The sequence below is a fragment of the Hippoglossus stenolepis genome, chromosome 15 (genome assembly GCF_022539355.2).
Source record: "Hippoglossus stenolepis isolate QCI-W04-F060 chromosome 15, HSTE1.2, whole genome shotgun sequence".
Classification (NCBI taxonomy): Eukaryota; Metazoa; Chordata; class Actinopteri; order Pleuronectiformes; family Pleuronectidae; genus Hippoglossus; species Hippoglossus stenolepis.
Window position 1 is genome coordinate 6,160,231 of NC_061497.1, and position 13,691 is coordinate 6,173,921.

At 39.3% G+C, this 13,691-nt stretch overlaps 1 protein-coding gene across 2 annotated transcripts; it reads right to left on the reverse strand.

The window, feature by feature from the left end:
- On the reverse strand, nucleotides 1-10,784 carry vkorc1l1 (vitamin K epoxide reductase complex, subunit 1-like 1). Of its 2 annotated transcripts, XM_035177848.2 has the most exons (4): nucleotides 10,096-10,784; nucleotides 7,216-7,325; nucleotides 5,648-5,741; nucleotides 4,386-4,523 (listed from the first exon to the last, which is right to left on the reverse strand). In XM_035177848.2, the coding sequence occupies exons 1-3, from the start codon at nucleotides 10,467-10,469 to the stop codon at nucleotides 5,656-5,658; spliced, it is 570 nt and encodes a 189-aa protein (XP_035033739.1). In that variant the 5' UTR covers nucleotides 10,470-10,784; the 3' UTR covers nucleotides 4,386-4,523; nucleotides 5,648-5,655. The 2 variants fall into 2 exon arrangements, with proteins under 2 accessions (XP_035033738.1, XP_035033739.1); XM_035177847.2 differs by lacking the exon at nucleotides 5,648-5,741 and having other exon boundaries at nucleotides 1-4,523; nucleotides 10,096-10,483.
- Between the last annotated feature and the right edge of the window lie 2,907 nt (nucleotides 10,785-13,691).

The following is a 13,691-nucleotide window of genomic DNA, read 5'->3' on the forward strand; positions in this document are numbered from 1 at the left end:
TTTCAGAGGGAATGTTTTAATGGTAGATCATTTCCACATGACAATGAAACAATAAAAAATTTACTCATGTCAACCTTTTCCACAGTTTTCCCTTAAGAGAATATGGATTTGAACAGATTCTTTTCTCCGCACCCTCCTACCATTCATGTAACACTTTTCCATGTAAGAAAATACAGCATTTTAAAACATATTTGGCAATACAGAAGCAAACCCGGTAAGTTTTCCTCCACAAAGAAATTTAATAAACATTTTATGCTGACACATGGATTCCTATAGCCCTCCAACCCCTCAACGTTTATTTAAACTAAAATAACCCAGAATGTTAACAGTCTATACAGCTAAAGGGCATAATTAATGATGAAAAGGAACATTACAATCATGTAGTTCAACAGTGTGTGTTCGTAGCTAACAAACATGTCCTAGCTAGAATAAAATAAAGATGATAATAATACAGTGGAGTTCAGGTAGGGGAAAACGGAACGGCCATTGATTTGACAGAAAATTTTGTCCGGCAATTTCTGAAAGGATTTTTGCACCGACGCTGGATATTACATCTTTGGGAATTAACCAATTTATCCGATTACATCTTAAGTTACCATTCTTCGTTTTACAAGGCTGTTACTGTTACTCGTCTTTGGCTCAAGGCCTAGTGATCATACAGAAGGCACTTTTATTGGCATTGGTGATGCAACTAACATGGCAGTTATACCTCAGGGCCTAAGCGAATATTCATGGAAATGCAGTATCAACCATTTTTGACCTTTTTCTTTTTTACATATCACACAACATCGTGGTCCTTTTACCAGCAAAAGATTTCAAACATTTAACATCCGAATTCCATCTTTAAAGTAACTGCACATAACTTAGTGTAATAGGTTTGCATATGACTGGAACCATTAATGTAATGATAGGCTAATTCTCGCTCGTCAGTTCTATGGTCAATGCTCATAGGATCCGTAGCCGTTACCAAAAACCAGCAAGTAATGTTAGATTGAATTGTCCACATGCAGAAAGACTTCTCACTTTTGTTTAAGTGATTGCTCATTGTTGTCTTGTATGAGCACAGGCTTCCCCAGGAAAAGGACAAAGACAAATCAGTGATGCAATTGTACGTTGTCATTCTGACAATAAATGAATGAGAACCAGATGTGAGCCTGCCCAGGTAAAACTGTAAGGAAGATCTTAAGAGATGACTTTGAGAAATGATGAAAACTCTGCTACTAATCATGTCAACATAACATAACTGGCAGCCACTTTCCAAAGTGAATCATAGCGTTTGGATGAGTTTATCCTCCAGGCAGCCAGTGGTTCACACTCACTTCTGTGTGGCATTGAAATAAAGTTGCAAAAAGAAAAGAGGAAGGAAATGTGTTTAAAAGGACCAGTGTGTAGAATCTAGTTTCTTCTAGTGGTGAAGTTGTAGATAGCAGCCCACTGAATACACCCTAGAACCACCATTTCCATTCATGTAGAGGAGCCTACAGTGGTCTTCAAGTAACATAAAAACACAAGAACCTATCTAAAGCCAATGTAGAAACATGACAGGTTCGGCAAAAGCGAAAACAATCCTTTTAAGATAACAAAAACACAATTATCGAATTCAGGTCATTATCCATGCATGAAAACAATTATAAAGATTATATTAAATTTCTGCCGATATATCTCTCTAAATCCTACACACTGGTGCCTTTAAAATTGGGAATGCCACTGATTTTACACATCAAGTCCATTAACAGGTCTTCGGGAGCACCAACACATATATGCTGTATAAAACCTCTTGTGGCTCAAAAACAAAACTGCTGAAAGAATATCAAATATCCTAAAATGACTACAAGCTTGAAACTGAAAAATAATCTCAGGTTCAGAGTAAGAACTGAGCTGGAAAAGAGATAGAGATATTGACCTGACAAACTGTACTAATAATCTTCACTGTGAAGGACTAAGGGAGTTAAGTGTCAAGTGTTGTGAATTGAACATATCACTGTGAAATGAATGGAAACCGCTGTCTGCCTGAAATATAAGAAACTGTTTCAAAACATAGAACACATTATGCTTTGGGAAATGCTCAACAGTGATGTCAGACAGCCTACATCTGAAGGGTTGTAAATGTGCCACAACATGCAAAAACAGACAGTTTCACTTTGACAATATCTGAGGAAACAAAAAAGTATCACCTCAATGTCCATTTTCATTTACAACTGATGACTTCATATGTTAACACAGGAAGCACGTCACTGAAATTACTTTCCTGACTGTTGCTATCATCAACACGTTAACAACCTACACCCCATAAAACAACTTCTATTAAAACATGAAGGGGCAAGATGGAGACTAGCAGTGATGGGAACTATCAACAAGCTGGTTTAACAACACAGATGAATCACATTATTACAGTTATTACTACGACTGTTATAGATCTTTGACAGTGTGTGTAAGATTGTCCGATGGCCACTGTGTACTTAAAGCCAGGAGATACTGTACCATGCATCTGACAAGGATGATACTTGAACCAGTGGATTTTGGATGGAAAAGAGACTGTGGCCCTACTCCATCACTGAAGTGCCAATACTTCCAGCAAAGCCACCACAACACTGATCCATCTCTGTACAAACCTTCCTCTGTTACATCAGCCACTAAATGAGAAGCTTCAGTGTGACAGAAAACCATCAGCAACCTGAATGTCTGTCCCACCAGAGGAAAACCCCACAAACTACATATGGCTTAACTTTGTTGCTCTGTTTTCTTACATGATTCTCCACGTTGTCATTCTTCTGCCATTTATCTCAGCAAACTATTCCATTTTCCAAGTTTTGTTCACGTCCTGTAAATGAACTGTAACTCAGCTTGGCAAGATCACCGCTACTGTTCAATTGACATCAAATGTATACAGGCCTGGACGAGTGAACGAAAGCCAGAAGGACAGTGAAGCAACAGAAATGCACGAGATGCGTTTGCCATCAGGCCACTCTACTCTTGAGCAGACAATCACAGTGTAGCAGCCTTTGCTACCTAATGAGACTATCAGGGAGGGAGAAACACTTGACTGGTATCTTAATTTACAAAATTGTGATCAGAAAAATAAATCCTTGGACCTGTGAAGAGTAAAACTGGTGTTAACCCACCCACCCCAAAAAAACTAATAAAACAACAAATAAAAGGTAATTCAGCTTAACATTCCTTTAGGCACATAAGTCTTTATGGATCCCACATGCGTGGTGGTCAGGAATGCTTTTCACACAATAACAAAACCAAAACGTGAGGATGCCTTGTATGCAAACTTGGAGAAATTAACCTATAGTGCTGTTTTTAAATACTTGCGTCGGTGGCTTCAGATGAAACAGTGAGAAAACCACACGACTCTGAACTGCATGCCTGACCAGGATGACGGGACAGAAGATGTCCCACGCACATCTTCAGACTCATCCACCCCAACTGTGACCTCCATTACTTTTAAATCCAGATTTACTGATCGGTTTTCTACTGTTGGTGTGATCTTTTTTATTTTTTTGTTAAAAGTTTGTGTCAACACTAAATCACAATCTAGCCTTGAATATTGCTCAGCAGCTATTTACAGAATTGCAAAACAAACAATCTGACTGATCTACACACAATATCTCACATTGTCCCGTGTTTATTTTTAGTGGTCCTCTTCAAAAAGAAATGTTCTAAAAAGTGTAAACATGGAAAAAAAAAAAAGATTCTGTATAAATGTGACTCGTTTTGTCCTCCCACCATGCCATAGAACCTTATCTGCAAACCACAATAACCTTAATGAGTGTTTTTCTAATTCAGGGACCCATTATTCGGGTCCAAGTTTTAGTGCAGATCTGCTGTGCAGTAATAGGACCTTTTTAACCGTTTCAAGTAAACCCCGTTTAATGTCCCGTTTTTTTTTCTTCCATTCTGCGATCCTTTTTGTTCAAAAGAGAGCCGTCCTCCATCGGTCTGTATTGTGGCCCGCTGCCTCAGCTTGCTCTTGTTGTTGGGTTTCCCCACACGCAGGTGCATACACTCTCACACACACAACCAGCCCCCTCTTTAAGTGAGTACAATGTTAAACAAAGGTAAATGACATTAAAAGAAAAATCACCTTTTCACTCACAAATCCTTCCATGTTTGCAATCAACACTGAGATGTCAGGCCCCAACATTTAAGTTAAATTTCTTCATTTTTTTGAACACACAGCAGAATAAACATTGTTTGGAAGCAAGGTCTCCTGGTGGCAAGTCAAATGTTCAGAGGTCTGTTCTTTTTTTGTAGTTGTTTGTTTGTATTTTTCTTGCCGTTCTCCACAGCTTAGTCCTGCTTTGCCTGGAGCTTCTGCTTCCAGGCCTCGTTCAAGTAAACCAGTCGCTTGTAGTTGAGAATAAAGAGAATGAAGTTCAGCGCATATGTGGTGATGCAGATGATGCAGAAGTCCTTTAGGACAAAGTAGAGGATGTAGCCCAGGTAGAGCGAACCCACCACCGACAAGATGGATGTCGTCATGAGAATAAGGGCGGCCATTGCACTGACAGTCATTCCTATGGCAAGAGAAACAGACTAAGGCTTAGACAAGTGACCGTGAGTGAAAAAAAACACACATAACCTTTCATCACACATGCAACCTGATGAGTTTGCTCTTCTCACAAAGCTTTCCCCCTCACAGTTCTCTATTTATATGATGAGCCTCCTCGTGATGACATTCAGCTCAAACACTGAATAGACTGGTCAGACTATTCTGTTGTCACATGAGGTGCAGTCATAGTTCTAAGGCTGAGTCTCCTCGGTGTTTGTGCTTGTGATAGAAGCACAGAAGAAGATTCTCTCTTGCTACCACAATTATTTTATTTACCTAATCTTTAGACATGCAGACGCACATTATTGAGTATGCTTGATTTAATACAAGAGTGTTCAATTTAATCACTGTTTTACATATTGTCAATGTTGTTGATTATAAATGATAGATATTAAAATACTGATGAATTGATGTGTGATCTACAACCGAATTAATCTGCAACTATTTTGTTAAACAATTATTTCAAATATTCTTAACGAAAATAAAAAAGTGAATACTTTCTGGTTTCTTTGCTCCTCTAATCAGTTAAGGAAATATCTTTTGTTTATGGAACAAACAAAGATTTGAGGAGGCCATCTTGGCGTTCAGTAAACACACATCAACATTTACCATTTCTTGACATTTTACGGACCAAAAAGACTAATAGCTGAATCAAGAAAATAATCGACAGATTAATCAATAATGAAAATAGTTGTTTGTTGCTTACCTACAAGACATACAATGGAGCAGGATCCAGCAGTGGAAAATAACTACTGAAAAGTTCTTAAAGCTGCAGTATGGGACTATTTATTTATAAATTAATGATTGTTACAGTCAAGCCCTCTCCAGATAAGCCCACACAATGTTGATTAAGTCTGTCAGTGCCAGGTATATCTCTGTGTGGCAAACCATACAGCACTGTAAACTGCAATGATTGGTGCTGACAAAAGGTGCAAAATTAGCAATGGAGATGAAGGAAGCAATCTACAACTGAGGCAAGCAAAACATTGCCACTGATGTGTTGACTGCTTACAGAAGAGAGGGAACTGAGGTCAGACCAAGTTGTCGCCCTATTTGGAATAAGCTAGGTAACATTTATATTTACTGTACCTGAATAATTATTGTATAGGAACTGTGAAGATTTCTCTGTATTCCAAAGTGTCCTCACTACCAGAAAAGGGAGACAAAGGCTTTGCAGTTTGCACTGCAGGTTTAAGTTAGATTTTTCAGCTAGCTCGAAAAGTACAAGTTACCTGGATAATTATACTACAGTAGAGCGAAATATTTATTTACTTTAGTTACTTGTAACGTTGCAAATTCAGATTAAGAAAAGTACAATCCATTAACATCTAACATATTACAAAATAAACTACCAAGCAGCATATAGATTTTGCCTTTACCAGCTACAGAATTAAAGTGATTACTTAATTCATCAATAATTATAATCAAATTGTACTTGACATTTGGCACTTATACTACATATACTAAGTATATTTTGTTAAAATATTTTTGTATTTTTACTCAAGACAGATTTTGAGTGCAGGACTTTTAAAAATAATTCTACTTAAAAGATCTGAGTACTTCTCCAACCACGAATGACATCAATTACTAGAAATATTGCTGTACTACATAAGAGGTACATGAGAAATACCTAGAACACATTCTGACAATACATCCAAGAAAGAGAAATTAATTTATCCATTGTGACAGATGTTTATGTCCTGTAACTATTTATATTAATGAGTGTATTAGACCATTGTGGGTCTAATTCATGTTGCAAATCAATGCTTTACGAACATATATTTTTATTTCTATTATATTTCCATAAATGTAATTTGATTTGAAAGGTATTTAATTAGCTGGATTATCCCAAAAGACTATTGTTAGAAGCAGCACAGTCACAACTATAGCATTAATTTCATGTGAAATTTAAACATTAGTCCCGAGCTGTACAATGGCACTGAACAGAACTTAAAGCGTTGGTTATGCAGATCTTGGAGTCGTGCCTACTTACAAATACTGGTAAGTTCAAGGCTGTGCGAGTAATCCAAGTTCTGAAACTGAGTGGCCATGATTTTAATATGGAAATCTTGACCCGCTGTAGCCGTTCAACTTAACTGGGCTGCTATTGTGTTAGGCAAATGAGTGCTAACTACTGTGGCTAAAAGGACCTCTTGTTCCGTGCCAGCGCCAGGTGGCCAGGCAAGTCTACAGACCCCTCAGCAGGCGAACATGTCAAACCAGCATGACTGAGTCAGCAATACCACCAATGAGGAGTGCCTATTAATGTAATCTAAGTGGGGAAACCCACAAATACAACATAAGCAGAAAAATGTATCATGACTCTTCACTGTCAGGACAAAATTTGACTGAGACCAACACATCATTATTAGAACCCCACAACTGCCATCACCTGACTTAATCTTACGGTTACTTCACTAATATGTTACAGATGCAGTCTTAGGAGAAATTGAGTGAGTGTGCTTCAATGTATCAGCCTCTAACTTAAGCATTTAATTTATGTATACACGGCCACTTACAGCCACGTCAGTGTCATGTGGGTCGGGTTTAGTCAAATAAAGCCATGTCAGTGGAAGGCAAAGTACTGAGTCAGCATTAGATGCTAGTGCAACAGAACAGGAGATTTTTTCACCAGTTAAATAAGAATGGCATGTTACCTAGTAGGAGCTGAAAGGCATAAAAGGCAATCCCATAGACACTGTTGGGTTGGTTCAGTGCACTGTCATTTCCAAAAATTGAGCCCAAGAGTCCAAATCCTCGACCCCACCTAAAAAAGGAAAAGACAAAAGAAGTAAAGCTTTATTTTAGGAATGTAGAAGAAAACTTCAGCAATTTAGAAAGAATGGATGAGAGTAGAGTACTATTAAAACCCAAGTCACACTTAATGGAAATAAGATTTACAAAAAGACAATGTACGGAAATAAATTCCAGTGATAGAAGTGATGAAATTCTTGCTATGAATACTCCCAAATTTTTCTGAAATACCACTGTGACCATACCTAACATAGTAACCCTTTGAACATTTAACTTAATAAGTCTGTTATGTACCCTCTCAAGAAACATTTTATTTGGCTTTGTTGGAGTGTTTTAGTGACAACCACTGGTTAACACACTCATCTCTACCTGTTCATCAATATCTTTGAACTTCCATAAAACATGAGGTCTCATATTCTAATTTCTGCCTCTAGTAAAACTGAAAACTTTGTCTTGATTATGATAAATTTCTATATATGACAAATTTCAACATACTTTTTAATGTGCTGCTAGATTTTTTGTGAAGAAATTCACTACTGCAGACTACAAGATCAGATATGTCTGAAACGGTCTCTCTCCTCGTGAGGAGAGTGCTACAAACTGAGTTTCATTTCTTGCACAGCAACCATGACTTGGATAAACGATCAATGACCAAGCTCAACAATGGTAAAAAAATTGAAAATACACCAATCTACTAGGGTATATCACTTCTTATATACAAATTTTTGCTTATTATATACTTTTCTACTCTTATGTTTTAGTGAACACTGGAGTTAATTCAGCACGTTTCATTTGAGGCTGTAAAGCAGGGAAATGAAAGTAAGTGGTTGGTTCAATGACTAATCTCATTTACCAAGACAAAATGCCCAATTTTATAACTTCACTAAGAACCACAGTCGACTTCTAAATGATATTCTTCAAAATATTTGTGCAGAGAAATGTTTTAATGTTAATAAAAAGATGCATGTAATAGGCTTATTGTACAATATGTTTAGCAGTGTCATTTAATTTAGCACTTTGTGGGAAGCTTTCAATTCATTTCACTGGGGCAGGCATTCAGGTTTGTGTTTTATCTTACACTGATTACCATTTGAGGAGACATACACAACTAATACAATAAGCTGTATTATCAAACACAGGGTATTCAATTTATCTAGTCCTAGTAACTGAATAGATTAAACTGCTGGAAACTAAGACTGTTTGGACTTAAAAAGGTCCAGTGCGTAAGATTTGGGTGAAAGGGATCTATTGGCCGAAATTGAATATAAAATAATCCTAGTCATGTTTTCACTAGTGTGTTTCATCTAAATTGTACGAATTGTCTTTTTCTTTACTGTAGAATGGGCCCTTTCTATTTAAATACTTTCTATTTACATCGGGAGCGGGTCCTCTTTACGGAGGCTGCCATGTTTTTTACAGTAGCCCAGACTGAACAAACTAAACACCTTTTGAGTTTTTATGACAACTGAAGGCTACAAAATGTTTTCTTCCATGTTTGGAAGAGGAGGGTGAGGGGAGGGGTATTCAGCTGCAACATGAAACTTCACCACTAGATATCACTAAATTCTACACACTGAAGCTTTAAATCAACTGCTCTATTCTTCATGTTAAGGAAATTATGACTTTCAGTTCATGAAATACAAAAAATACTCACAACTGATTTACAGTTTATTTTTGGTGACAATGGTGAGACTGTCCCCAACTGTCAGACAGAGATTTGGCTCACTCATTTAACAAATATGTAATAAGTCACTGACAGGTTGCCTTCCAGGTATGTTGTGGTTATGATTCCAAATCCTGCACAGACTCCCATTCAGTGAGATTAAAGAGGATTCACTTGACTCATCAATAGTTGCATGACCACAGTTAAGCCAGTACGGCAACTTCTCAGGATTGGTTTTGTGCAAGTATCATCTTTACAATTTAAAGAGATGTTCATTTAAATCAGTGATTGCTTACTGAGTAAACTAACTTTGCAACCATCTGAAACAAACCAAAGCAATACTAAATCTGTGCAACTGTGGCTTGTTATCTAACAGCACTGAAACTTTTAGGTGGCCAACAAGGCTACAGTTCCCCCCCTGACCTCTGAAGCATCTACAGTATGTGCACTGGCCCTGGAGGTAGCCAAAGTTTAGTTTTAAACCCTGGTAGTGACATTAGCATTACAGCTAATGACAGCAGCCCTACAGCTACCCTTAACATAGCTAGCAGGTTAGAAAGTTACGTTAGCCAAGCTGTCAACATCAAGACAGCTAAAACCCAGAAACCATACATAGAGTTATGTAGACTTGAATGAAAAGCTTCACCCGGCAACAGCACAGACAGACGATAACGTTAGTCAGGACAAGATATCGACAACATTTGTAATTAAGTTGGTTTTACATATGTATTATCCTTTCATACACAAGCGTAGCCCTACGTGCTGTAAACAGTAGCAATTAGCCATTCATCAATTTATAATTCAACGATGCTGAGGGCTCTCTGCTGACAGCTAACTGGCTAGGAAGTATGACATGGGTTTCGTTAGCTAACGCTTAGCTAAAGTTAGCTTCGCCGGGCTAACTAGGTAGCAAATGATGCGCTTATTAAATGAAACAGTTCACTTATTTCAGACACTAACATTCAGCTCGCAGCATGCTAGCAGGTAAGCTACGCAGCTAGCCCCAGTGTAAGCCGGGTGCATTTGACAGTTTAAACCGCGGAGCCCTTCCCCAGACTGTACAATAGCAGCCAGGCAGCTCCATTGAGCGCGTCGGCGCTCTTTGCTGAATTCAAATTACCTTGAGCTGAACACTTTGGAGCAGCTGATGGAGCTGCTGACGTCGCACATCGCCGTGTAGCCCGGGTCTCGAGCCTTTTCCCTCTCGACGTGGAAGGCGTACAGAGACAGCAGAATGCCCAGCAGGCACACGAGGAGCCGGGCTATTCTCTCCCACCGAGGGGTGGACACTCTCAGGACGGGCGCCGCCATCACTCTCTGGCCTAGCTGGAGACACGCATACATACGCAGAGAGCTCGTCTGTGAGACGGAGCGGCGACGTGGAAAAGCGTCAGGACGCGCCACACCGTGAGGGGCGGGCCGCAGAGCAGCCGAACAGCGGAGGACCGGGGAGGACTCGATCCCTCTGCGGAAACACTGCCAGCGGTATAGCATGCAAACTAATCATGGAGGTTTATAGTGGGTGGGTGTCTGTGCGTGTGCGTGCGTGCGTGCATGTGCTGCTCAAATCCACGCTGTCCCTTTTATAAATCACCAATTGTCTTTTGGGGAAATGTGTATAAAATGTAGCCCTGAAAAGATTGAGAAGATGAGACTGTGGCAGCTTGCTCCACGCTCAATATATAATGTAGAGTACATGTAATTAAACAATAGAGTATTAAGTTTAAATAAATAAAGGGAAAATAGAAATAAAAGTCTATTATAAGTAAAACATATAAAGTGTAGACGGCGTAAATGCAGAAACCAGTGTGTTTAAAAGAAATAACACTATGAGAATAAAATAAGTAAGTTATGTGAGACAGGTATATTCTGGCAAAAATGTGGTAATGGAGACACCTACTGGACCGAGAACAACCTGCCTGCCTGCCTCTCTGCCTGCCTGCCTGCCTGCCTGCCTGCCTGCCTGCCTGCCTGCCTGCCTGCCTGCCTGCCTGCCAGCCTGTCTGTCTGTCTGTCTGTCTGTCTGTCTGTCTGTCTGCCTGTCTGCCTGCCTGCCTGCCTGCCTGCCTGCATGCCTGCCTGCCTGCCTGCCAGCCTGTCTGCCTGTCTGCCTGCCTCTCTGCCTGCCTCTCTGCCTGCCTGCCTGCCTGCCTGCCTGTTCCTGCCTGCCTGCCTGCCTGTCTGCCTGCCTGCCTGTCAGCGATAACTCGAGCAGTTTTAATCCAAGTTGTTTGCTATCACCATAAAACAATGACATAAAACAATACAGGATTGATATTACTAGCTATACATATGCCCACATGAATGTACTGTGTTTATCATGTCGTATAAGTCTGTCTGTCTGTCTGTCATGAAACTTTATAAGTGTATGTGTTTGAGATCTAAATGAAGGCTAAGTTTAAAGATGGGTGTGGACCTACCACAGTACTGAGGGGGACTGCTGTAAAGAGCAAGTTGAGGAGGGATCACATGTTGAAGTTCACATCCATGAGCTCTCACAAGTTATAACTACATTATATGAGTGCTCAGTAGTCATGACTAGTCATATCCTCAGTAATATTACAGCAAAACTTAATTTCTAACATTGCTTTGAAATTAATGTCATAAATTACATACACATAACAAGAGTGCTAATATTCACAACACATGAACACTGAACACTGAAAAGACGTAAAATGACATGGAACAAGCTTTGAATGAAAATATCACAATAACATAGACACTTTATTTATTCAAGCATAAAGTTTATGTTGCCACTTCCGCAGTCTGTGGCACAGCCGCGGTCACGTGACTGCGTGTATATAAACACGGTGTGACATCATCTGTTTACAGTTTTCTGAGACTCTCCGCTGAGAAACTCCTCTGCTTCCAAATGGCGACAGACATGGAAAGATTCGTCTCTTTCGAGGAGACGTATTACGATCAGTACGACTATTACAACCTGCTGGAGTTTTCGTGCCATGCCTGTGGCAAAGGCCGATCCAAGAGGGAGATCGAGCTGAACACAAACCGCCATTCCCCCTCAGGACACGAGAGGAAGATAGCGGAGAAATTTCACAACAGTGAGATTAAGCGCAGGAGAACGAAGAGCTCGTCGTGTTGATGGCCTGTTTATCGACGTTTACAGGTAATTCGGTCCCTCTGTGGTCTGAATGTAGTCTTTCTTTGTTGTGAAATTTGCCTGTGTGTATTCAACCATAGAAAATACCCTGACCTGCTGTTTACATAAACGAGATCCAGCCTGCAAGGCACCTCCCATTACTGTGGAGTGAATAACACCTACTTTTATGAGGGCCATTGTAAGATATGTTTTGCTCTATTTACTAGGACAATCAATTGGATCCGTTATTTCCTTTCTAATAGGTTTTTTTATCCCACCTATTGTTTGTATAATCATATAATCAATAGCTATGCTCCATTTTTTTGGCAAAGCCTGAATAACTCCATCTTTTACGCCTTAAAATTGGCCTTAAAATTGGATTAGTTGCCATCATAACTTGTGACAACATCAGATCAAAAAACGTTTAATGAGTACTCTGATTACAAACAACAACAGATGAATCACTGACAGTTCAGATGATACTATTTAACATTTGTCGTTTTTTTTTATCAAAAATGCCCCCAAAAAACTTTACTGTTCCCTTTCCTGCCTTCACCTGTTGTGTATTATAAATTGAACTTGCTTTGGACTGTTGGACAGACAAAATAAAGGTGCAACACATCAACATGCACCTCGTGAAACAGTGATGGATATATTTCACAATTTTCCCTTCACAGTTCATTCACTTCATAGACCCATTAAAATAATCTGCAGAGGAATTGATGAGAAAAATAACTTTAAGCTGCATTTTGTTTGTGCTTTGTAGTGACCATTTAATTCTGAATCGCCCACAGATCTGGACTGAAGTTGGACTTCTGATGTTGACCGTGACCAAGTGTCTCTGCCTCTCCTGTCCCAGTGAATGGAGCTCGATGACAATGGGAACATTCCCAGTAATGAGTCACGAGACTGCCCTCCATTCCATACTCTACCCTGTAACATTACGTGCTACACTCACGTTACAGCTGTGCGAGAATAGTTTGTGGTGAGCTATATAGGTCAGTGGTGTGTGTGCTTGATAAATGTATATGAATAGATATGGTCGCTTCTGTGGGTTCAGAGGTCATTGTACTGTATTTTAAATCATTAATACAATAAAAGTGATGTTAACTAAACCAGCTTGAGTTGTTTTATTTCTGTTGCTCACACATGATATCTAGTTGATTTAATTAATCTGGTGTAAATCTGTTATGTGCCACTGTTTTGCATTATTAGTGATTTGTTAAAGCAGTGTTGATTCTTCTACCCCTCTGTTTTTGTATCTCAAAGGTTAGGCATGCAGACCCAGACAGGCCCGGGGCATAAAAAAGCCTAGAAAGATATATTTGTTTTGTATTTCTGGTATTTATGATCATGAATACTGATATGAGATATTTAGGTTTTCACTCTGATTGATTGGCTGCACATGGACAGTGTGTCAACAGCAGGATGATGAAGAAAGCAGTAAAGAATTCAAACTATATGCAACTGGAGGATATGGAAAACCGTAATCACTAAAAACTTAAATAAAAATGATGACTAAAATTGTTCCTTGTGCTCCAGTTGAACCAGAGGCTCCACAATTGTTATCAGAGTTTGGATTTTGTCACTGTTGGACGACTTCCGGTATGAGCCGA